Raw genomic sequence first — 23,147 nt, forward strand, 5'->3', positions numbered from 1 at the left:
TTTGAACTGAGCCCCTCACATGTCTGAGGAGTTGTCTAGGTGCAGGCCTACATCATCTCACTGCCTCCACCAACTTTCTGAGGCCCAAGCCAACGATGGAAATGCTTGTGTAGAAGGAGGCGATGAGATCTAGGCTCCTTCCGTTTGCCACATCCAAGTCACTGACACAGGAGCCATGGGTGAGGTCAGAGAGAATCCTGGAAAGCAGTGTTACCCGGAGCACTGGGACCCGGGCCAGCGAGGAACTTGGGAGTCACGTATGTTCTGCATCCCATGTGGGGAGCCACCGAGTTCCTCGACCCCGAGCATGAGGCCTGAGAACAGCCGGGGCCACGCCTGGGACACTGCCCTGCTCCTCGTGCCTGCTCCACGCCCACAGAAGGAACCTGCTCCCCTTCTGGCACCTGGCCAGGAGCAAGCCCCCTATAAGGTGTGCACAGGGCTGACCTGAACTTTTGCACATCCAGAGCTTTCCTGGGAAAACGGGGCTGGACTCAGGCTCATTTGTGCTTGCAAGGAAAGCCCAGAGGGATGGGCATTTGCAAGTATTTGCATAGTGTTTTTGTGACTACAGGTACCAAGTGGCAGGCCAGGTGTGAATAGCAGTGTCCCTAGAGCTCTGCACCCTGAGCAGATGAGGCCAGGAGTGTCTGCACAGGCCTGCCGCAGGCAGAGCCACCACTCCTGGTGCCTCAGCAGCTGCTGCTGAGCATCCAGCAGCTCTGCTATCCAAGCAGCACTGGTGCCACCATGTGCTCTGCAAGTGCAGCCTCCACACAGGCAGCTGTGCCTTGTCTCTGCTTTCCTGAGCCTGTCACCTGCCTGTGAGCATTCCCTGATGATCTGAGCACATGAGGCTGAGGCTGGGTTATTGGTGTGTGGGTGACAGACATTATTTCAACACAAAGCCAGCACAACCAGATCAGTCACAGGGTTTTATTCAAGGCCTGGATTACATCATCTTTACCCGTATTCATATTATGGATCCAGGCAGCAGGGCACATTGTTTATCCTCACCCAGCAGCCAGCACTTTTGATCCCTTGACAGAATGAGCCAAAGTGCAAAGAAGTGGATGTACCTCTGGCTCCACACTAGCCATGCAAGCACCCCACACCTCTCCCATGCATGTGTTCATCCTCAGCCCAGAGAGCATCTGAAGCATGAACCAAGCTCCTGCCTGCCATCCCTTCTGCTCTATGTGCCCTGCTGTGGCATTGCATTTCCCAGCTCATGGATGGCCCTGTTCTCCAGCACCTTTACCTTCCCCTCTCCTGGCTGCAGCACGCAGGCCACCATAGCCCTGGCTACCATTTCCACAGGCACTGAGTAAGCAGTGGGGAACAGCCGAGCCACAGCACCCAAGAACTGCTGGGCTATCCACTCCATGGGCCGGGACTCCTGGCGCTTGCACAGCAGCACCCTGCAGAGCAAGGAGGTGAGGTGGGTCAGTATGAAACAATGCAGGGTGAAAGCTAGAGACTGAGTTCTCCAGCTGCACCAAGGCCCAGACAAGCTCCCTGAACTGACGTGGGCTTTGGCAGGGTCATGGAACATGACAGAGCTGAGCCCTTGGACACTAAACTCCTTTCCCCACTGTGCTGACAAAAGCAGAATTCCAGTTCTCCTAGGTGGCAAGAGCACAGTACACCTGAAAGGACACAGGTGAGTGTTCCCTCTGCTTAAGGTCAAGGTCCATCTGGAGCTAAGCTCTGACCTATGTGCCTCAACCTGTGTTTTTAAGCCCAAGGCTCCTGTCCTTGCATGGCACATGGCACTAGCATTGGAATGGGCCATAGGAAACTGCAGAGCTTGCTCCCTGCAGCACTGGGAAGCAGTCTGCTCATCCATGAGCTGCATTTGCAGCTGCTGGCATTCTCCACTTCCATCCCAAGCCCTGCCCTGACGTGTCCTTCCTCTTCCTCCATCTCCCAGTGAAGCACTTCCCTGCTGCCCTGGTAACCCTCCACCCTGTGCCCTCCCTCCTCCACCACTACTCACGCTGGCCGGAGAATGGTACAGTGATCAAAACCAACAGCCTGGACCAGGTTTTCCACTTCTCCCTGTCAGAGCAGCCAGGCAGGATGAAAGGAGACAAGGATGACTGCAAGCACCATCCCTGCCACCCCATGAACAGGCAGGAAAGGGCTGCTGAGCCAAGGGCAGGATGGCACTAACGCCAGCGTGAGGCTGGAACAAGCCAGGCATGGATCAGCTCTCCAGGCCAGGCAGCCGGGGCGAGGGCCCATGGTGGACACAGATCACAGGTCAGCAGTGTGCCCTTGCAACCATCACACTGAACTGCAACAGGCTGCTCCGGAGAGCATCTGGACTCAGCATCCAGCCTGGGGATGGATGCAGGCAGCACTGGCAGGCAGCTCGGAGTCCAGCAGGCTTTGGGAGCTGCAGCACACAACATATGGAGAAAAAAGTGTTTGCGATGGGTGTGGCCCTCCTTGGGGAGCCTGCGGGCTTTCCATCGCGGGATAGTTCATGTCTCACCTGGACACAGCCCTGAGCCTCCCCACACAGCTGTGAAGCCATCCCAGCTTAAGGCCAGGGAACTGTTGTTGGGCTGGACAACCCCAGCAGATGTTTCTAGAGTTTTTGGAGGGAGGCAGACGTTGCATGCAGGTGTTGTGCTGCTTTATAAGAAGGAGTTGCGTAGCTGTCCAGCCGGGCCCTTCCCTTGTCCTGCAGCAGCAGGACTCCCAGAGCCATTTGCATCTCTAAACCTCAGCTCCTGCTTGTTTCCCGAGCATCCCGGTATCCCGTGACTCCTGCACGAGCATCAGGAGCCCACCCCAGCAGCCCCCTCACCTTCACACGGAGGTAGAGGAAGCGGCTCTGTGGGTTTGCCCCCCGGGAGGACTGCAGGACAAAGTGTTTGCAGCCCCCTGCCCACGCCAGCTCTGCTGCCTGCGCCACATAGTCCCGATCCACACGGACAAAGCCATCCTGTGGGGGGAAGGAGGGTCGGTGGGGCAGGGAGTGGGCAGGGGAGGAACAAGCGGGAACCCTGCTCGCCGGGGGTCAGGGGGTCTCCACTCACTGCGCCAGCCTTGGCCCTGGTAGTGCCCAGGCAGCAGAAGCCCACGTCGTGTCCCTGGAAGGCGGCGGCGTGCTCGCCCAGCCGCTCGAAGTCCACCACCACCTGCTCCTGCGGGGAGGCCGAGGGTCAACGCCTCCGGCCCGGTCCCGCCACCACGGCCAGCCCTGTACCCGGCCCGGCCCCGCCACCACGGCCAGCCCTGTACCCGGCCCGTGCACCACGGCCAGCCCTGTACCCGGCCCGCGCACCACGGCCGCCGCCGCCGCCTCGCCCAGGCTCAGCCGGCGCCGCCCGATCAGCGTGACCCGGGCGAAGGCCCGCCGGGCCAGCAGCTCCCGCAGCAGCACCCGGCCCGTCTCCCCGGAGGCGCCCAGCACGAAGCAGCTCCTGCCGCCGCCGCCCGCCCCTGATGATCTGAGAGCCGCGGGCGGACGCGACCCGGGGCTGTTGCCGGGGCCCGGGCGGGACTGCTGGGCGGGGGCAGCCCCGGGGAGCCCCTCTCAGCCCGGCCGCTGCGCCCAGCGCGCAGGGAAGGTGCCCCTTGGCCTGTCCCCGCCGGATATCCCTGCAGAGCCGAACACCCCGAGGATCCCTGTGCCAGCCCCGCTCAGGCGGAGGGGATGTGAGCTGGAGGGATGCTCGGAGGGGTCTGTGACCTCTCCGGCGGCTCCTCTCCAAACCCCGCTGGGTTCAGTGCTCGGCAGCTCTGTCCCCTGGGTCGGAGGTGGGTCACTCCCCAGCCTTGCAGTGACTCCAGTGTGAAGCCTTGCAGTGACTCCCTGGTGCCCGAAGAGCAAGAAGATGAAGCCCACTTCCTTAGGAACTCTCGCTGAGCAGGTCCTGGGATGTGCTGGCAAGCACAGACCCCTGCTGAGGACACTGTGCATTGTCCCTCTGACAGGGACGACGCCAATCCTCAGCGGGGCAGTCCCGGTCCCACCGGGACATGGCTCTGGAGCAGGCAGGCGGGCACCCCGCGGCTCTGTGCAGCCACTCCCGTGGGCAGCATCAAGGGGCCCCGCGGCACCACAATCCCGTTTGTCCTGATTCCTGGGGAGGGAGGTGCAGAGGCCTGAATGGCTGCTGTCGGGATCAACCAGGTGGTTTTCCAGCCTGGTGTGTCTGTCAAGTGATCTCCTTGGCCGAGGGCTGAGGATGAATCCCAGGTGCACGTGCCATTTGCGAGGCAGGACGCGCGTCATGACAGTCACCGGGTTAATGGCTGGCATCCCGCTCCACCTGCCAGAGTGCCGCCGGCACCCACGGCCGTGCCCTCCTCATTGGGCTCTGCTCCCCAGCCACAGGCAGACCCAGGTGGGTGAATGAGGGGGAGGCTGGAGCATACCAGGGCTCGGGGGTACTGGGATGGAGGCTTGAGAGTAGCAGGGGAACAGTACAGTGCAACAGAAGCACAGGCAGCGAAGTATATGGGGCACATGTGGTGTGTTAGAGAGTATGGTGTGTTCTAGGGTTTCATGGTACAGTGGGGATACCACTGGGGAGGATGGGATCAGGACGCATGGGGTCATGCTCCCACCACTCATGGTGTGCTTCTCCTCCACGGCAGGGCTCTGGGGGAGGCCAGCCAGTTGCCAGGGTGCCCGCTTTCCCAGTGGCATGGAGACATGGTCCCGGCGCAGCGCTGCCTTCGACTGCGTGCCCCAGCCGGCAGCCTGCTGCCCTGACTGGATGGCGGAGCTCCCCGACGCCCTGCCCCTCTCCCACCTCTCCATCCCTGGCACCCACGACTCCCTCAGCCTGTTCGGTGGCCGGCGCCTGCGGTGCCAGAGCTGGGGCCTGGAGGCCCAGCTGGCAGCCGGCATCCGCTTCCTGGATGTGCGCTGCAAGCTGTCGCGGGGAGAGCTCCGCATCTACCACCTCTGCACCTTCCAGCGGGCCAGCCTGCGCGGCGTCCTGCGCCGCACCCTGCGCTTCCTCCGCGCCCACCCCGGCGAGGCCGTGCTGATGCGCATCAAGGAGGAGCTGCCCATCTTCTCCCGGCCCGGCTTCGCTGCCCAGCTGCACCGCTGCCTGCTGGAAGAGGGACAGGGCTGCGTGTGGTGCCGGGAGGAGGTGCCCACGCTGGGCCAGGTGCGTGGGAAGATAGTGGTGCTGGAGGCGCTGGCGCGGGAGGTGCTGGGCATCTCCTACGAGCAGCTGAGCATCAGCGACGCCTGGAACGTGCTCTCACTGGAGCGCAAGTGGGCCCGGGTGCGGCGGCACCTGGAGAAGGCGGCCGGCGGAGACCCCAGCACCATGTACCTCACCTTCTGCTCCGGCAATGGGCTCTTCACCTGCCCAGAGGAGGTGGCCCGCTTTGTGAATCCCCGCTGCTGCCAGCACCTACGGCGCCGGGGCGGGCAGCCCGTGCGCTGGGGGGTGGTCATTATGGACTTCCCTGGCGCCGGCCTTCTGCGGCTCATCGTGGAGAGCAATGGACAGGGCACAGCGGGCCCCGGCACCCCCACGGCACCGTCCCGGCACCGCCGACAGGACAGACGCCGCAGGCAGCACAGCTCCGCGCGCTGCCCGCGCCGCTGTCCCTCGGGGAGGACACTGCTCCCGGCCCCGCGCCTCCGCCGAAGGGCCTCAGTGCCTGGAGGGCAAAAGCGGGTTTCTAGGACTCGCAGAGCACCGGGAAGCCTTCGTGTGACGATGGTGTGACAGCCGCAGAGGCAGCAGAGGAGGGCCGGAGCCGGAGCCGGGCAGCCCGGGGAGCTGCGCCCTGCCCTGAGAAACCAGGTACGGTGCCGGGACGGGGCTGGGCCACCTGAGTCCCACAGGCCAGCAGGGGTGGGTGGAAGTAGAACGTCCTGCCTCACCTCCCGTTGGGCCAGTGAGTCCTTCCGAAATGCCTCTCTGCAAAATAGTCCTTTTCCTTAAGGGTAAATAAAAATAAAAAGAAGCTAGGAAAGCATTGCCGATGTTGCCTTGCCATTTCTTGTCAGAGAAGTGGAGAAAAGACCTTTTGCCTTTGCTGCTTAGATGTGAAGGAGCTTGTACCCTTCTGCTCATGGATGAAGTACTGTTAAATTGTTGTCAGTGACCATTTTGCTCTTAAAGCAGAGCTGTAAGAGGTCACAGGAGTAAGAATTAATTTCAAAGGTAACAGCAAGTAGCTAGGAACATCCTTCCCCTCATTATTTTAGCTTTTGCTTCTTTCTTGCAGGGGTTTTCCCCAGAAGTCAGGACTCTTAGGCAGAGCCAGCTTCAGCAAGGGCCGCCCACCCTGTGCATGGAGCGCTGGATGGCCACAGAGGCAGTGATTCAGATGGAGCTACCCTGTCCCTGGGGTCACACACCAAGGGATGCTGCACTGGGCAGAGCCCAGCAGTTTGCAACATCTGGGGCAGTACAGACAGGGCACATTGTAGATCTACAAAAGCAAGGTGGTTGAGGCATAAAAAAGACTTTAAAACGTGCTGTGCCAGTGCCTACCCTATCTGTAGTTAATAAATCACTAATCCAAATAGACAACAAAATAACTCCTTGGAGCAGAAAGGTAACCAAGATCCCAGGGGAGAAATCATCACCCAGGAGAGTGCCTGCTGCATCCCTGGCTGCAGCTGAGCCAGACAGGCTGTGTGCTGAAGCAGGGAGGTGAGAAAGAGGGAGGAACTTTTAAAAGAGGAAAGCTCAGCCCTGGCCTGCCAGAAGGGAAGAATGCCCTCAAAGTTGCTTCTTTCTCAGGTGAAACACAGCTGGGCACAGCTGGAGGAGATGCCACAGGATTTCCTGGCCAGAGGAGAGGATGTCTTTTGCTGTGCAGGGGCTAGCCCTGACTCGAGACACGGCTCTTGGTGCTGAGCCTGTTCATCTGCTGCCCAGGGAGGGGAGCAGGCAATAGCACACAGTGGGTGGCAGAGGTGACAGGCAGAGGAATCTGGCTCTGGGTTTGCTGTGTGAGATGGTTGAAATCTGTGCATTAAACCAGACATACTACAAAAGCACTGGTGGTGTCCAGGGTGAGGGTGGCCTGGTTCAATGGCTACCAGTGTCTCCTGTGCCTGGGCTGCCCCCACACCAAGCCAGTGTGGCTGGTACCACTGTCCTGTCAGGAGGATGGGTTCTGCTGGGGCAGGGCCAGGTGAGTCAGTGGCTTGTCTCAGCATTCCAGGGATGCACAGTGCCATGGAGAGGCAGGCAGGGCAGAAGCAGAGCAATCACAGTTCCTAGGAGCTGTGGGCTGGGTGGTTTGGCTGTCACTCAGGGCTGCCCCTGGATGTGGCACATCCCTGCAGCTGCACCCCAGCAGTCTGAACCCACCCTGTGCCTCAGCTCGCTGGCAGGGCAGAGGTGCTGTCTGGGATTCCCTGGTGGGCAGAGTCACTTGTTTACTCCCTGTCACTCAAGCAGTGAGATAATGTTGGTGTTATCTGTGCCCCAGGCATCCTGTTTGGCAAACCCTTATCTGTGCCGTGCTCACGTGGCTGCTGCCAGGTGCCAGGGAGCTGGCAGGCAGCACGGGCAGGGGTACCTGTGTGGCAGTGATGCCCAGTGAAAAGGCTCTCCAGCACCAGCTTTGCAGTGAAAGGCAGGAGGCAGAGAACTGTCCTACAGCTGAGGTCAAATAAACATCTCTGAGAGGGTCTGGATAGGGTGGACAGGAGCGATTTGCCCAAAACTACCCCTGTGTTCCACAGCCAGGGCTGTCCCAGTGCCTCAAGGTCCCTGTGGGTGGGGGGTACGGGGTACTTGCCCCTGAACTTCTGGTCCTGGCTAATCCTGGCAATCATCTCAGTCCCTCCAAGCCAGGGTAGCACCCTTAATGTGTCTCCCTGTGTCCAAACGCTTTGAAATTGTGAGAAAGATTTTATCAGCTGCTGCTGGAGGCGGGGCAGCAGCCGATAAAAGCGTGGAGGAGGAGGCTCCGGCTGCCGGAGCTGTGCTCTGGCAGACTTGCCCAAGGGCACCCTGCAGCTCAGAGATACCCTTTGGGTCACACACTTCCTGGGGGCCTGTGGAGGAAGGGAATCTCCTGCCCGCGCTCAGGAGATGCCTCTAAAGTCTCAGGCAGAGCCCGTGTCCCCAGGGAGGAGCGGAGGGATGGCAGCAGCGGGGCTGCTCCCAGGCGTGTGTGTCCTCGCCGGTGCCACCCCATAGCCCTGACGGGCGGGATCGGGTACCTCCAGGGGGCTGTTGAGCCCTCCCCGGGGCGAGCGGGGCTCCCAGGAAGGTGCCCGCCGTATCGCGGGCAGCAGCCGGGCAGTGCCGGGTGACTCGGTTCCTCTGCGGTTTGCGGAGACATTGCACAAGGAGGGGAACAGGCTGTGCCAGCCTGGCGCCGGAGCCTCTGCCCTAAACAACGCGCGGCCGTGCCCCTTCCCCAGGGCAGAGCCGGCGGCACGGCTCTACGGCACTGAGAGCATCGCCCCGACTGGTGCTCAGCACTGGGGCACAGCAAAGGAGGCACTTCTCCATTCCTGTGCCTGGGTCCAGAGGGACAGGGCGGAGGTGACACAGGAAAGTGTATTCGTACCTGCTCCATTGAGCCCATGCTGAGCAAAGCCCTAGCTGGCAGCTTGCCTTGTGTCCTCAGAGGGATGGCTGGGGGTAGGATGCACCATCCTGACACCGGGGAAATCCCCACAGTGCTCAGGCCCTTCCTTGGTGAGCAGAGCAACAGGAACCCAGCATGAGGATGCCCTGCAGCATCCTGAATCCCTGTCAGGGAAGCCAACCTGAGATGTGGAAGGGCTCCTGGTGATTAACCAGCTCCCAGCAGAACTGATTCTGGTCTTCTTTCCCTCCTACCATGTGTACCTTTTTCTACTACCTGCAAAGCAAGCCTCCAACATGCCACATATCGATCCTGCCATGTAGGACAGGCATGGGGCACCTGCCTCCATACAGAGATCCAACTTGGTCACGTACTGTCTTTGCAGCAGCAACAGCCTCTGCATCTCAGACACCTTGATTCTATTTTTAAAGCAATACCAACAACTATTTGTAATTACAAAAATAAAGGTGGGAGTATTTTTTTCTACCGCTCTGCCCTACCATGTTGGGTTCAAGCAGAAGTGAAACTGGCAGGGGCACAGCCTGCTCTGCCCTGGGGCTGTGTACCCATGAACATCCCTCTGAGTCCCAGAAGTGTCTCACCAGTAGGAGAGGCAGCTCCTGCCCTGCCCAGGTGACCCTCAGCACTTGGCGCTGGTCTCCTCCCCAGCAGCTGCCCCTCAGCCTCTCTGCCTGCCTGGCTGCTCCTTCCCTTCCCATAACTGACTATTCGTGGCAGAGGAGCTGCTAGAAAGCAAGTGCTCCTGAATTACTGGACATATAGATTCATCAGTTCCATAAAAAGAGACAACCGCATTAAAACATTTTTCAAGGAAGATATCCAGAGACAGGAAACAAGGTTCATTTATATTGGCCAATGATAAAGTAATTGTAGTGGGTTATGGCTCTTGAGGAATGGGTTCCTCCTTTTGTCTAGAATGTCCTGGTGGAGCAGCACCAATTTCTTTGGAACTGGAAAATACATGTGACCTTCATGGCTCTTGTTTGGCTTTAGCTGGAAGTGAGCTGAGTAATTTCTGCAGAAAACCTGGCCAAGGCAATTCTACTTATGAGCAGGATAGAGTAAGAAAAGATTTATAATTATTATAATGATCCAAGGGGCGGTGGACACAATTAGACATGTTCCTGAAACACTGGTGGAAGTTCCTAAAGGATGTTAGTAAGTCAGGGGGAAGTTCCTCTGGCATATTCCTGGACCTTTTTCATAAAGACTTAAAGGCAAAGACAGAAAAATACATTGTGTAACTGTTTATAAATGGTGTATGAAGATTCACAGCCAGAGCAAAATGCCTGCATGTGAGGAGAGCATCTGGCACAGGAGTTGGGAGATTGTGAGCCACTTTCCTACTCAGCCTACGAGGGACCTCAGCACACCTCAGCCTCCTCTGTCCTCCACCACTGCAGGTGCTGCCACATGGACACAGTGGGTCAGAGAGGTCTCGGTGCTCTAGGCATCAGGGACTGGGGCTGAACATTTTTCAGGGGGCCCTTCTCCTCCTTCTGGGGTGCTCGGGCAAGACTGGCTTGTTGTGGGTCACCTCCTGTGGCTGTCATGTCCCTATGGCAGTGGGGATGCAGCCAACTCCCATGCCATGGGGCTGCTGCCAAGTGAGGTCCATGAGGACCGTGGCCAGTGCTGACCCCATTGTTTGCCTCCAACCCCGGGCTCAGAGAAGGGTTTCTTGGGGCTGGAGAGCCGTGTGGCGGGGGAGGCGGGGGTGTGGGGCAGGATGTGGGCTGGCAGCGGGGCTGGGATGGGAGGGGAAGAGGCCGGGGGCAGGGAGATGTGCTGCACGCTCAGAGGAAGCGTGAGCAGCACTGCGCACCGAGGACAGCTGCCACGGGCTGGGCACGGTGCAGCCGCGGCACCAGCATGGTAAGTTCTGCTCCTTTCCTTGGGGATGACTGAGCGTCTGCCTAGACAAGGGAATTAGGGGAGGGCAGGGCTGTGGGCAGGCCCTGACAGGAACCACAGCTGGGGGCTGTGGGACACACGCAGGCTGCCCTGGGGACACCCTGCCCGAGCGACCCCAGGGTCATGGGACACTGCCAGGCACACAGGGCACAGCGACTGCAGAGGTAGATGCCAGCCCTGGCTGGGCAGGAAGGGGCTGGGGGGACACAGGACTTAAGACTCCCCAGGAGTGAAGTGCTTCCTCTGAGCGCCTCACTGCAAGGGGCCCTTCCTGCAGCAGAGCTGTACCTGGCTGGGAGCACCGTGTGTGCCTGAGTGCCAGTGCCACAAGCAACTGCCCTTGTGTGAGTCAGGGCTGCCTGGCAGCAGTGTGGGTGCACGTGTGAACCCCTTAGGATGTGCATGCTCATGTCTCCCTCTCTGTCAGGGCACTGCTGTGGGACTGCAGTCTGCTGGGACGACATGGACTCTGGGCTCTCCTGGCACCTACCTGGGCATCGCTGCCATCACATGGGGTAAGCCACCCATCATCCACTCAGTAAGCCCAGTGTGACCCTGCTGCCAAGGAGTCTGCAGGTCTGAGAAACTGGAGAAATGTAGCATTGTTATTTTGGGGGCTCATCAGCCCATCCCCAGGGCTGGATCCCTCTGGGCTGGGAGGGGGCTGTCTCTGCTTGTGCCAGCTCCCTCCACGCAGACTGTGTTCCCCCAGGAAGGGCCAGGCCATGACTGAGGTCCCTGCAGGATGCTTGGTTCCCCAAATGCAGCGTGGCAGCTGGTACTGTGAACTGTACTGTGAACTGGGGAAAGGCAGGGGAGCTCTACCCACTGCCTACACCCATGCTCGTGCTGGGGAGCTGGGCATGGATGGAGTCACAGCACCCATGGGTGCAACGGTTCATAGCACAGCTGGGGCAGAACCACACAGAATTACAGCTGCTAATTGACATCAGCAGTATAGAAACTAACTTGGTTTTACTGCCTGTAGGGTATTTCCTTCACATGCTGGCATTGCACAGAGCAAAACCTACTGGTGCCTGCTCTGTCCCTGGAAATCCTCTGTGAGCTGAAATATTTTCCTAAGAACCTTAGTGACTGAGCTAAGGAACAGAGATGAGGTAAGTGCAGTGTCAGGAGGAGGCTGAGATTTGGCTGTGAGAGAAAACAAAAAGACAAAGGCACCTCAGCTGCGGAGGGTGCTGAGCCACCCTGGGAAGAGATATCAGGGCTGCCATAGGAGCCAAGGGGTCAAAACACAGGAAAACAGCACTCATTTGGGGGCTCAGCACCAGGTGGGCAGGGAGAGGCAGCATAAGACTGGGGAGATGAGCTGTGCCATAGAGAGGGTGTAACTGGTGGAGCTGGAGGAAAGAGGTAGGAGAGCATGGGGAGGACAGACATGGAGCAGATGTCAAACTTTGGCCCTTCTCAGTTTGGGGATGGGCTGTGTGAGGGTAGCAGGCAGCTGCCTTGAGCCTTGCTGGGGAGCAGCAGGGGCCAGGAGGAGGTTGGTGGGAGCTGTGGATGGGGGAGGCTCCCAGAAGGTGCCCTGAGTTCCTGTCTGCAGCCCCAAATTCCCGAAGGGTAAAGAGGGAACCACACTTTCCCCAGCTTCAGTTCTGTTGAACAAAGAAAATAGTTTGCTCTTTCACAAGAAAAACCAGACAAATTATGGGAAATTACTTACAAAAATGTATAACAATGGACCAAAGTACAGCCCTAATTAGACTTTAGAAGACGTGTATTTGCATCTAATCTGCAGATCTTTGCCCGGATCTTTGCACAACTGCAGTGTGATAAAATGCTCCCCTGAGATACAGTGTAAGCTAGGCTGGTTGTTTGGAGCAGACTTTGATCCTCATCTTGCTTTCTGCACAGATGGAGATATGATATTCCAACATCACTTCCTGCAGTTGTGGAGATTGGAGGAAGCTTCTTTCTGTGGCTAAAACCCTTTGATTGCATAAAGTTGTGGTGTGAAATGCTGTAAATAAGAACAGGGTTTCAGTGAAGTGCCCTTCACTTTTGGGTGTGGGTGCCAGTAACTTTCTGGCTTTGCCCTGCCTGCTGGGTATGACCATAATGTGAGCTTGTTTTTGAAAGACCTTGTTTTGCAACACTTAGTTTTACAACACTCTAGACCATCTCTGTCTCAGATGAGCAGGTTGGGGTCCAAATACTTTTGGAGGCGAGGGCATATCTGCTGCTCTGCCTTGCTTCAATCTAGCTCTCAAGTAGCAAGGTAAAGCAAGAAAACTGAAGTATGCACATCTGCACTCAAGGAAGGAACTGTGTTTATGGAACCATCTTGAAGTGTGACTTTCCTCTTTGGGAAGCTTTTGTGGGCAGGGGAACAGGGCCATGGGGCTGAGTTTTCAATCCTTATGCCAGAGGAGGGTTGGCATCACTGTTTGGGGCTCTTCTGCCTCCTGTGTTCTGCCTGCCCCATCCCGTGCTGCCCCATCTCAGCCTTTACCCTGTCACCTCCACCTTCCTCATCCCTGTGCCATCCTCTGTCCTCAGCTCCTTCTGCCATGCCTGATCCACCCACATCTTTGTGTACCCATGGAGTTCCATTCTCATCCACACTCATCCCTTCATCCAATCCTTTCACTCAGCCCGTCCCTGGCATCTCTTGGCTGTGATGTCAGGCTTAGCCCACTCTCATGTCCCAAGGGATCCCACCCCTGACCCAGCTCCCATCTTTTCTGCATCAATCCCAGGCCTCATCCTCTTTCACAGGCATGATGCTGTGGGTGGAGGTGGGTGCCTGGACTTACCACTACAGTGATCAAGGGGACTACACGTGGGAGCAGGCCAGGAATTTCTGCCAGACCTTCTTTACTGACCTGGTGGCAATCCAGAACCAGCAGGAGATCGAGTACCTCAACAAGAGCCTTCCCTACCACGGGCGCTACTACTGGATTGGCATCCGCAAGCTGGGCGGCATCTGGACCTGGGTGGGCACTGGGAAGGTGCTGTCCAAGGAGGCAGAGAACTGGGCAGTGGGGGAGCCCAACAACCGCCGCTCCAACCAGGACTGCGTGGAGATCTACATCCAGCGGCCGCAGCAGTCCGGCAAGTGGAATGACGAACCCTGCAACCGGAAGAAGAAGGCGCTGTGCTACCGGGGTGAGCAGGGGGACTGCAGACCAGAGCTGGATTGGGTGGGCTGGGGACCTCGGCAGGGTGCTCAGCAGCTCCTGATGACTGTCCCCTGTGCATGCAGCCTCCTGCCAGCCCTTCCCGTGCAGCCAGCATGGCGAGTGCGTGGAGACCATTGGAAGCTACTACTGTGAGTGCTACCCTGGCTTCCACGGCCCTGAGTGCGCAGATGGTGAGACATCCATCCCCACCCCTCCCTCCCTCCTGGAGAGTCCAAACCCTGGTGACAAAGCAGAGTTCTGGTGCTCCTGATGGGCTGTGGCACTGTATCTTTCCCAGCTGTGCAGTGTGCCAAGCTGGAGCCCAAGGGAGTGCCCATGAACTGCAGCCATCCCTACGGAGACTTCAGCTACAACTCCACCTGTGAGTTCAGGTGCCACGAGGGGTTTGAGCAGCGAGGGGCGGGCATGCTGCAATGCCTGCCTTCCCAGGAGTGGTCAGCAAACATCCCCACCTGCACAGGTAGGGCCTGGCAGGGGCTGGGGCTCTCAGGGACGCAGCACTGATGCTTCAGGGGAACTAGCCCTGTGTGCCCAATGCTGTTCAGACAAGTGTCACTGTGCCCTTACCTATTGTGGAAGCATCTCCTGGTGCTGCACATGGAGTGGGATTCCCTGAGGAGGCTGCAATGGGCAGAGCAGCTGTGAGCTGTGAGGCCCTGTTCTGTCTGGCTGTCCCAGTGCCCATGCTTACTGCCCTGAATTGCACTCAGATATCAGCACCCTGTGTGCACCAAATGTGTGGTCAGGATGGTGTCCTGGCTCCTCTGTGGCAGTGTCTCTCTCCCTTAGCCCACCCTGATCTGCCTTGGGAAGGCATTTGGCGTCTTGGGAAAGAGAAAAGAGGGGCTGCTGTCCCACAGCCAGGGGAAGGGTGTATCCTGGCAGAGGTGGGCCACCTTGGTCAGGGATAAGGACTCATGAAATCAGGTTAGATATAAGCTGGGTGGGACAGAGTGTGGCAGGAAACCACAAAGGAGAGAAAGCTGTGGTATGTTATGCTGCAGGGGCAGAGTAAATCTTCCTGTCAGTGGCTTGAGGGTTTGCAGCTAGGCACCAGGCATCCCAGAGAACTGCCAGGCTTTTTGGGGGGTGCAAGAGCCTTGCTCCACCTTTCCTGTGCTGCTGTGTGGTACAGCTGCAGCCTTGCACAAGGATGGGGTGAGTCGAGCAGACATGGGACACAACTGGGACTGGGAAGGGAGTGGGAAGATCTTTGTGTATATATATTCTTTTTAAAAGAAGCCTGCCTTGAAGTTAGTGGTGCTGCTGCTGCTGCCTGTGCAGGTTGGGCCTGTGGTCCAAGCCAGGACCTTAGGTAGCTGAGACCAGCAAAACTATCTGCAGTTAAGGGGAACAAGCACGGAGATGTGATGTGACTGTTCTGTAACCGGTATCCCCAGCAGGGGCAAGGGCAGGAGATGGCTCCCAATTTTGCAAAAATCCCCACAGACAAGCTGGGCTGAGCCTGTGTGCTCTAGGCTTTTCAGGCTCCCAGGGGCATGCTTTCCCAGCTTGTTGTTTTTTTCCTTCTGGCTGTAATATGATTGATTTTTTTGTTTTATTGCAAACAATCAGATGAGTCAGTTGGTGTCCTGTGCTGATAACAAAATGGTGTTAGCAAGTGTTGCCAGCTGGGCTTACTCCAGAAATGAGCAGAGCAAGGCTGCAAGCAAGGCTGGTGGTGCAGCAAGGACTGTGCAGGGCAAGGCTGCCTGACCTGCCTCAAACTCTGCCCCATGCCTGCCTGCAGCCATTGTGTGCCCATTGCTGGCTGCCCCACAAAGGGGCTGGGTCAGCTGCTCCCACCCGCACAGCATGTTCACCAACAGGCATCTCTGGGGACTGGGAAACCAGAATTGCTTGTAAAATAGCTACAAAAGGAAAAGTCTCCCCAGGAAAGTGCTTGGTGTCAGTTTGAAAGCAGAAAATGCAGTGAATGCAGTCTGTCTCAGCTGGGCTGGGTGGTGGTAGTACCCTGCTGGCACTGACCTTCGGTGCTCCCACAGGCAGCAGAGCCACTCACCCCAGAAAACCTTGGGTATCACTGTGGCATGCAGAAAAACACACCCTGGGAGGCTGGTACACAACCTCTTTAGCCATTGCAGTGCTTTACAGTCCCAAAGCCATCCTCCTGCCACTGTGACAACGACAGAGGCTGGTCTCTGCTCCAGTAAAAGGAGGGAGATGAATGGGACTGCAGCAGCTGTGGTCCTTCCTCGCAGGGGCTTTGGTCCAGGGTAGTGAAAGGGATAAACAGGGCTCTGGCAGAGCAGCAACTGTGTCTCCATGAAGAAATCACTTGTAGGGCAGAAAAATCATTGCACCAACTACAGTGTCCAAGAGATGAGTATGGGTAAGATTTGATTTGGATTCAGCCTGAATTATTAGATTTAATCTCATCTATCCCATCTCTGAGCTCTGCTCTCCCATTGCAGCCGTCACCTGCCCCGTGCTCAGAGCTCCAGACCACGGAGAGCTGAACTGCTCCCACCTCCATGGGGACTTCACCTTTGGCTCCACATGTGCCTTCTCCTGCCAGAAGGGGTTTGTGCTGATGGGGCCGGAGAGCCGTGAGTGCACAGCCCTGGGGACCTGGACAGGGGATGCTCCACGCTGTGAAGGTAGAGCTGCTGCTAGAACTTAGGGTGTCACTGCCTGTGGGGTGACTCTAGGGTTTCCCCAGTCTCTCAGACCAAACAGCTTAGCCTGGTAGTTCCCAGCTTCCTCCTTGAATTGTTTCTATGTCCCTGCAGCCATTGCCTGTCCAGTGCTCGGTGCTCCAGAAAAAGGAGAGCTGAACTGCTCCCACCTCCATGGCAACTTCACCTTTGGCTCCACGTGTGTCTTCTCCTGCCAGACAGGATTTGCCTTGGTGGGGCTGCCGAGCTATGAGTGCATAGCCACAGGAATCTGGACAGGGGATGCCCCACGCTGTGAAGGTAGAGCTGCTGCTCAAGGTGTCACAGGCCTTGGGCAGACTCTGGGATGTTTGTTCTCTTTTTAGTTCTCTCATCACAAGAATTCAGCCTCATAGTCCCCAAGCTGCTGCCTGAAGTGTGCTTTTTTGCCCTGCAGCCATCGCCTGTCCAGTGCTCAGTGCACCTGACCAGGGAGAGATGAACTGCTCCCACCTCCATGGCAACTTCACCTATGGATCCATGTGTGTCTTCTCCTGCCAGACAGGATTTGCCTTGGTGGGGCTGCCGAGCTTTGAGTGCACAGCCCTGGGGACCTGGACTGGGGACACACCACACTGTGAAGGTATTGCTGCTGCTGAAGGTGTCACAGGCCTTTTGTGAGCATGGGAGGTTTGCTAGAGGACCCTCTTGGTCCTGGTCTTTCAACAGTCTAGCCTTGAAGTACCCACTTTTCAGCTTGAAAATGTTTCTCTGTCCTTGCAGCCATCACCTGCCCAGTGCTCAGAGCTCCAGACCAGGGAGAGCTGAACTGCTCCCACCTCCATGGGGACTTCACCTTTGGCTCCACGTGTGCCTTCTCCTGCCATAAGGGGTTTGTGCTGATGGGGTCAGACATTCACAAGTGCACAGCCCTGGGGACGTGGACAGGGGATGCCCCACGCTGTGAAGGTAGAGCTACTGCCACAGCTCAGGGTGTCACTATGTGGGGTTACTCTATGATGTGTCCCCTGCCCCTTGTTCCCAACAGTATAGTCTCCCCGGCTCCTTTCTGAGCTGTGCCTCTTTACCCTTGCAGCCATCAAATGCTCAGCACTGACTACCCCCAAGATGGGCCAGGCTGCCTGCTCCCACCTCCATGGGGAATTCACCTTTGGCTCCACGTGTGCCTTCTCCTGCCAGAAGGGGTTTGTGCTGATGGGGCCGGAGAGCCGTGAGTGCACAGCCCTGGGGACCTGGACTGGGGACCCCACACATTGCAAAGGTAAAAATCCTGTGATCTCACACATGTCTGGGAGGGCTCTGTTGTAGCAGAGTGCTCTCCCCAGCACCCTGGGCTATGTCAGTTCATCCCCTGGCTTGCCAGCCCACATGTTCCCATCTCACTGCTATCAGTCCTGTCCTCTTGATGCTCCTGCTGTGCTTTATCTGCAGCCATCAGCTGCCCAGAGCTGTCCCCCCCCAGCAGAGGCCAGCTGAGCTGCTCTCATGTGCACGGGAACTTCACCTACAACTCCACGTGCACCTTTTCCTGTGCGGAGGGGTTTGTTCGGGTGGGAGCAGAGATGCTCCGGTGTGAGGCCTCGGGGAACTGGACCAGGGATCCCCCTGTCTGTGCAGGTACAGTGGGACCCCCCAGCTCCTGCAGCACTGCAGAGCTTCCAGCTTTCCTCCAAGCACATCTTGAATGTGGTGCAGGGGGACTCCCCAGGGGCTGCGAAGTGACAACTTTCTAATGCATGGCTCTGTGGGTTTTTTTCAGAGGATAGTGCCTTCCTAAAGCAAGTCCTGGCTTACAGCAGCGGCACAGCCCTGGCAGTAGCTGGTCTTGTGCTCTCTGGGGGGCTCATTGCCCTTCTTGCGAAGAGGCTCAGTGACAGAGGTACAGAAATGCTTCCTGCAGCCCACCCTAACTTTGGCCAGGGCTCTCAGGCAAGGTGATGAAAGTCCCAGGGGAGGCTGAGGTGATCAGAAGAGTTTAACAGTGTGACTGCCTCCATTTACATGTTTTATTTGCTGAGTTGCTTGGGTCCTTGGCAGCTGGTCCAGCTGAAAATGTCAGCAGCCAGGTTTGGAGGGCAGAGCCAGATAAATACCATCACCCTGAAGAAGGCAGCAAATGCTTGTTAAGGCAGCTCCACTTCATGCCTGTTAAACTCCAGTCAATTCAGATGCTGCTGCTGCAGCTTCTTGTGACCTTCACTAAACAGATCTGGTTATTTCTTTTCTATGTGCTTTATCGCCATGGACATTTCAACACTGTTATCAGAGGAGAAGAAGAAGCTCCTGAAACCCACAAGGTGAGAGCTGTGCTGTGCAGGAGGGTGGCTCTGCCCTGTGATTGTCACAGCCCTATGTCCGCCCTGCTGACACCCAGATCTGCCTGTGTGAGGCTGGTTTTCTACAGGAGCATCTCTGGGGCTGACAGGGCTGTGCTAACCCCTGGCCTTCACAAACTCCTGCACTCCCCAAGGTGACATCCTTGTGTTTGCCTTCCAGTGACCTGGGAGCACCAGGAACCTTCACCAATGCAGCATATGATGCCAACCTGTGAGGTGAGGGTGGCAAGACCCTCGCAGCACCCTGTTCAAAACTCACCTGGCTGGCCTTCTTCCTGGCTGGGGTGCTCCTGGCTGGGGACACCCCTTGGGACTGAAGTGGGTAACACCAGCTCCATCTCTCCTGTGCTTCCGGCCTGCCTGAGACTGAAACCCGCCATGTCCCCCAAGGCTGCAGGCCCAGCAGGAGCTGCTGCGGGAGCACAGGGGGACTCCATGCCTGTGGTTGTAGCCTGGACCAGAGCTGCCCCTGGACACTGCCGCCATGCTGTGTGTGCAGCATTCCCCTGGGAAGGGGAGCTGCTTCCAGTGCAGGCAGCTGGAGACCCACCAGGGGCCAAGAGCCACATGCTGGGGGCAGCCTGCCACCCAGCCCTGGGACATTCTCCCCCTGGGAATTGGGACGTTCCCCAATAGCTGCTCCACTCATGCTTTCACCAATGAGCTTGTGTCATCGGGGTCTGAATAAACACCTTTGTCTAACTAATGCCTCTTGTGTGCCTGGGGCAGGGGGAAGTTTTCATTAAATAATGTAGTCAACAACTAAGAAAGTGATTCTTCCCCTGGACTTGGCACTGGTGAGGCCACTTCTGGAGTGCTGTGTCTGGTTTGGGGCCCCTCAGTTCAGGAAGGACAATGAAGTGTTGGAGTGTGTCCAGAGAGGCTGGTGAAGGAGCTGGAGCCCAAGTCGGATGAGGAGCGGCCGAGGGAGCTGGGGTTGTTTAGCCTGGTAACCAGGGGTGGTTTGTCCTCTTCTCACAGGTTAGTTCTGAGAGGACAAGAGGACACAGCCTTAAGCTGTGCCAGGGGAGGTTCAGGTTGGACATTGACAGGAATTTCTACACAGAAAGGGTGACGGGACACTGGGAGGGGCTGCCCTGGGAGGTGGTGGAGTCCCCGCCCCTGGAGGTGTTTAAGGACTGGACACGGCCCTCAGTGCCATGGTCTGGGTGGCAAGGTGCTGCGGGGTCATGGGCTGGACTCGCTGATCTCAGAGCTCTTTCCCAACCCAACTGAAGCTGTGATTCTCTGCGGAGCTCGGAGCGCGTACAGCGACCGTGCGAGCCCGTGCTGCCTCCGCCGCCCGCAGATTGTCCGCCGGCGGCCGCCGTGGCGGGCGGGTCCGGCCCAGCCGGAAGCAGACGTGTGTTTCGGGAGGAACGGGAAGCGATGGCGGCGGCCGAGGCTGAGTGGGAGCCGGCGGGGTTGCTGCCCGCGCCGGGGGGCGGCCTGGACTGGGGTGAGCGCGGCTTCGGGGAGCTGGGGCCGGCACGGCACGAAGCTCTCCGGCGGGGCCGGGCCGGGCCGGGCCGGGCCGGCGCTGAGCCCGTTTTCTCTCCGCAGAGGCTGTGCTGGGCGAGGAGCTGAGCGAGCTGCTGGGCGCCGCGGCCCCGAAGGACGAGCCCGACGTGAGTAGCGGGGATGGCAGGGGCCGGGTCCGCGCTCTGCCGGCGGTGAGAGCCCGGCCCGGCCCGGGAGGCCTCGGAGCAGCCTGGCCGGAGAGCGCGGCCGCCCGGCCCGCGCCCCGCGTCAGCGCTGGGGGCACCGGGGGCTGAAGCGCTGCGGGGCTCGGCTGCGGGGCGGAGGTGCCAGCAGCGAGGCTGGGGTGACGGTGCGGGTGCCGACGGGGAGGAGTGGCGTTGTCACTGCCTCGGTGAAGGTGAACCCGCCGGGCAGTGCTGGGGGAGCGCTGGCTCAGGGCTGCCTGAGAGAACGGTGGGTATGTTACACCTGCATCCACCCGGACTCTTCTTTAGCCCTCTGCCTGTTAGATTACTTCTTGGTTTCTTCTTTAATGTAGGATTTTCTCAAAATCCTTTGCTGGTAACCTTCTGCATTAATTCCTGTCATTTTCACTGCCCACTTGTCCATACTGCTTTTTCTCTCCCGGGGCATTTACCTCGTGGATTCTCTTCTCCATGTTCTTCCCCTGCTCTGCTGGCTGTGTCCCAATCCACCTCCAGCACAAGCCTGGGTTATCATCTCATGTAAACCCCTTGTCCTAAGAGCATTCGTGCATGTGCAGAACCAGTCACTGGAGAAAATGTGGGAACAGACTGATTGTACAGGGGAAAGGTATTCCTTGTTAGCAGGTCAGCATTACTTGCTTGGGTGAGGGCTCTAAATGCACAGCTCACATTGTGGTTTTTTGGTCATTCTTCCTTTAAATGTGCTCTGATGAGCTTTCTTTTCGTTCTAATTGCAAGTACCAATATCCATGCAGTTTGCAGGCTTTTTGAGCCTCCCTTTGCAGGGCAAGTTGAGAGTCTAAGGGAAGGTATAATTGCAGTATGGTTTTCAGGAAAGTCTTTGTTGTATATTTGTATGAGCTGGGTAGGTCACGTTTGTATTTTTCATGCAAGTGCTCATAAAGGGCCATATTTGTGTAGGAAACTGAGACTTAGAGATGCACAAGCAGGATAAATGGAGAAAAATGCCAGTTGTTATTTTAAAGGTCATATGATAAGTAATATGTATGGAGTGATTTTAGCCTGTTTTGATTTTTGTTGGAAAAGGAAACTGATGTTCTTGGCTTTAGGTGTTGACATCACTGTGTTCAGGTATAGGGAGACCTAACACATACCATTAATCAGGTCTTGGGCAAATCAGTCTTGTGTCTGTTTTCCTGCTGGTAAACTGTCCCTGGTGCTGCTTTTGTTTGTAAAGTGCTTTGAGATGTAATGGTGGAAGAGCATTAAATAAATTTTTCAAGGCAGATGAAGGAAAGGATGGCACCAGGTTCCTAAGACTTGTGTTTTTTGTGAGATGGTTCAATGAACTTAGAACTTTTGCTTTGCAAATTACGAAGAAGAGTACAATAATTAGTGATGATCTTAAACTGACCTGCCCCTTCCTACTGGTGTAAGTTTAAAAGAAGCCTTGTTTTGTATTTCAGTTGAGAATTTCTCCTTTAAGGACTTTCATCTCTGCATATCTTTAAGGCACCTGAAGTGATTGATAGTTACGCTGTTTGTTTTGTTTTCTGGAGCTGTAAGAATGTGAACATAATGGCTGATGGTGTGAACGTGTCTTTCTTTTTGTCTTGTCTTTTTTTCTGAATTTCATTTCAGGAAAATGATCTCTATAACTTTCATTTTGATTTGGATTTGATGTCTTGGGACTCGGACCTTTGGAATATTACAGGCCATGCTTATGCAGGTAATTAACCTCCTGTATTTTGCAGCTGTTGCTCTTCCCCTCCTGCCCCACAAGGGTGAGCTCTTAAAACTCATGTGGAACTGTTTGATGCCCTACAGCCTTTTGCTCTGTGATGGGAATTAGGCTGTGTTTCTGTAGGAGATGGGTACAGCTGGCAAGGGCTGCCCTATGAGCCAAGCTGTATAATAGCTTAAATCTCCCTACATTTTCTGCTGTGCCTTGCTTTGGGAATTAAATATCTGGTGTAGGACAGTGTGTTCTTTACTTTTCCCATTGCTACAAACGTGTGCAGTGAAATGTCTTTCCCTGCCTCTTGCAGATGCGAATGTGAAGACAGAACCTTTATCACCAGCCACTTCCAGCTGTTCGGTCCCTTCACCACCGTCTGTGGACTCTCCAGTGCAGAATGTGCCTGTATGCAAACCCCGCCATGTAACACAGCAACAGCTCTGACAAACCAAAAGCCCTGTGATTTTCTCCTCTGACCAAATTCATGGCATAAGAGGAAACAGCTTATTTTCCCAACCCTTGCAAAAACCCATCAGTGGTGTTTTCTTATCTCTTCTCTGTGACCCATTCAAATAAGAACATGTTCAGCTCTCTTTCCTCAACTATGTTCATTAGCTTTGTTGCCAAACAAAATGTCTTCTAAAGGCTTCTGGGTCAAGCAGTTTGGTCTGTGCCTCCCATTGCTCTGCTGATGGGGACAAGTACTTGTTTTTTTTTTTAGTGGTACTTGGCATTGGCCAGAATTAAATTGCAGAGTAAAACCTTTCTCCTGTTGGCTGCAGCAGCAACACAGATGTGATGAGAAGCAGATATGCTCTGAACTGTTGGTAGATACTGCTCTGAGTTTCTCCTGTTAAGTGTTAATCTCCTGTGCTTTCTGTCTGCAGGATGATGTGGACTTCAGCTGTAGCTCCCAGATGTCTCCCATCTCTCTCTACAGCAAGAGCTGCAGAAGCCCTGCATCCCCTGAAGGAGATGGAGGGAAGAAGCCTGCTGTGAGCATCTCTTCTCGGTCTGGTATGAGAGAAAAAGTTACTTTTATCCTATAGATAATGTGTGTTGTCTTGCATCCAAATTAATGCTATTAATTAACAGACACTAGATGTCCTATCATTTTTGACTTGGATATTTGA

The 23,147-nt window shown here is 56.5% G+C and overlaps 3 protein-coding genes across 7 annotated transcripts in view; 2 read left to right on the forward strand and 1 right to left on the reverse strand.

Annotated features, from left to right (window-relative positions):
- Positions 1-921: 921 nt before the first annotated feature.
- Positions 922-4,571, reverse strand: HTATIP2 (HIV-1 Tat interactive protein 2). Its single transcript, XM_039699291.1, has 7 exons — positions 4,544-4,571; positions 3,991-4,100; positions 3,299-3,520; positions 3,051-3,158; positions 2,819-2,956; positions 2,000-2,061; positions 922-1,421 (listed from the first exon to the last, which is right to left on the reverse strand). Exons 1-7 carry the CDS (start codon positions 4,569-4,571, stop codon positions 1,196-1,198), a joined length of 894 nt encoding a protein of 297 aa, XP_039555225.1. The 3' UTR covers positions 922-1,195.
- Positions 4,572-5,755: 1,184 nt separating this feature from the next.
- Positions 5,756-19,329, forward strand: LOC120497591 (selectin P). 4 transcript variants are annotated; one of them, XM_039699295.1, is made up of 15 exons: positions 10,346-10,446; positions 10,913-11,000; positions 13,228-13,617; positions 13,715-13,822; positions 13,930-14,112; positions 16,088-16,273; positions 16,406-16,591; positions 16,728-16,913; positions 17,054-17,239; positions 17,367-17,552; positions 17,723-17,908; positions 18,051-18,170; positions 18,558-18,588; positions 18,788-18,843; positions 19,018-19,329. In XM_039699295.1, the coding sequence occupies exons 1-14, from the start codon at positions 10,444-10,446 to the stop codon at positions 18,840-18,842; spliced, it is 2,094 nt and encodes a 697-aa protein (XP_039555229.1). In that variant the 5' UTR covers positions 10,346-10,443; the 3' UTR covers position 18,843; positions 19,018-19,329. The 4 variants fall into 4 exon arrangements, with proteins under 4 accessions (XP_039555231.1, XP_039555229.1, XP_039555233.1 ...); XM_039699297.1 differs by lacking the exon at positions 10,346-10,446 and adding an exon at positions 5,756-5,792 and having other exon boundaries at positions 18,788-19,329; XM_039699299.1 differs by having other exon boundaries at positions 16,088-16,252; positions 16,571-16,591; positions 18,788-19,329.
- Positions 19,330-19,805: 476 nt separating this feature from the next.
- Positions 19,806-23,147, forward strand: part of ATF6 (activating transcription factor 6) — a 74,194-nt gene continuing 70,852 nt past the window's right edge. The window contains exons 1-5 of one of the 2 annotated variants that reach the window (XM_039699231.1): positions 19,806-20,086; positions 20,191-20,255; positions 21,918-22,005; positions 22,325-22,419; positions 22,902-23,031. In XM_039699231.1, coding sequence (XP_039555165.1) covers positions 20,017-20,086; positions 20,191-20,255; positions 21,918-22,005; positions 22,325-22,419; positions 22,902-23,031 — 448 coding nt within the window. In that variant the 5' untranslated portion in view covers positions 19,806-20,016. The remainder of the gene's footprint in view (positions 20,087-20,190; positions 20,256-21,917; positions 22,006-22,324; positions 22,420-22,901; positions 23,032-23,147) is intronic. The other variant, XM_039699230.1, reaches the window with a different exon arrangement.

Source organism: Passer montanus, unplaced genomic scaffold (genome assembly GCF_014805655.1).
Source record: "Passer montanus isolate IOZ18808 unplaced genomic scaffold, ASM1480565v1 scaffold131, whole genome shotgun sequence".
Lineage (NCBI taxonomy): Eukaryota > Metazoa > Chordata > Aves > Passeriformes > Passeridae > Passer > Passer montanus.

Coding starts and splice junctions, on each gene's coding strand:
- HTATIP2 (XM_039699291.1), bottom strand. CDS start 4,571: ATGCGTCCTGATCCCATCCTCCCCAGTG. Junction 3,521..3,990: donor TGCTCCAGAGCCATGTCCCG/GTGGGACCGGGA, acceptor GCCCCCGCCCAG/CAGTCCCGCCCGGGCCCCGG. Junction 1,422..1,999: donor TGTACCATTCTCCGGCCAGC/GTGAGTAGTGGT, acceptor CTTGCTCTGCAG/GGTGCTGCTGTGCAAGCGCC.
- LOC120497591 (XM_039699295.1), top strand. Junction 16,274..16,405: donor GGATGCTCCACGCTGTGAAG/GTAGAGCTGCTG, acceptor ATGTCCCTGCAG/CCATTGCCTGTCCAGTGCTC. Junction 18,589..18,787: donor AAGCTCCTGAAACCCACAAG/GTGAGAGCTGTG, acceptor TTTGCCTTCCAG/TGACCTGGGAGCACCAGGAA.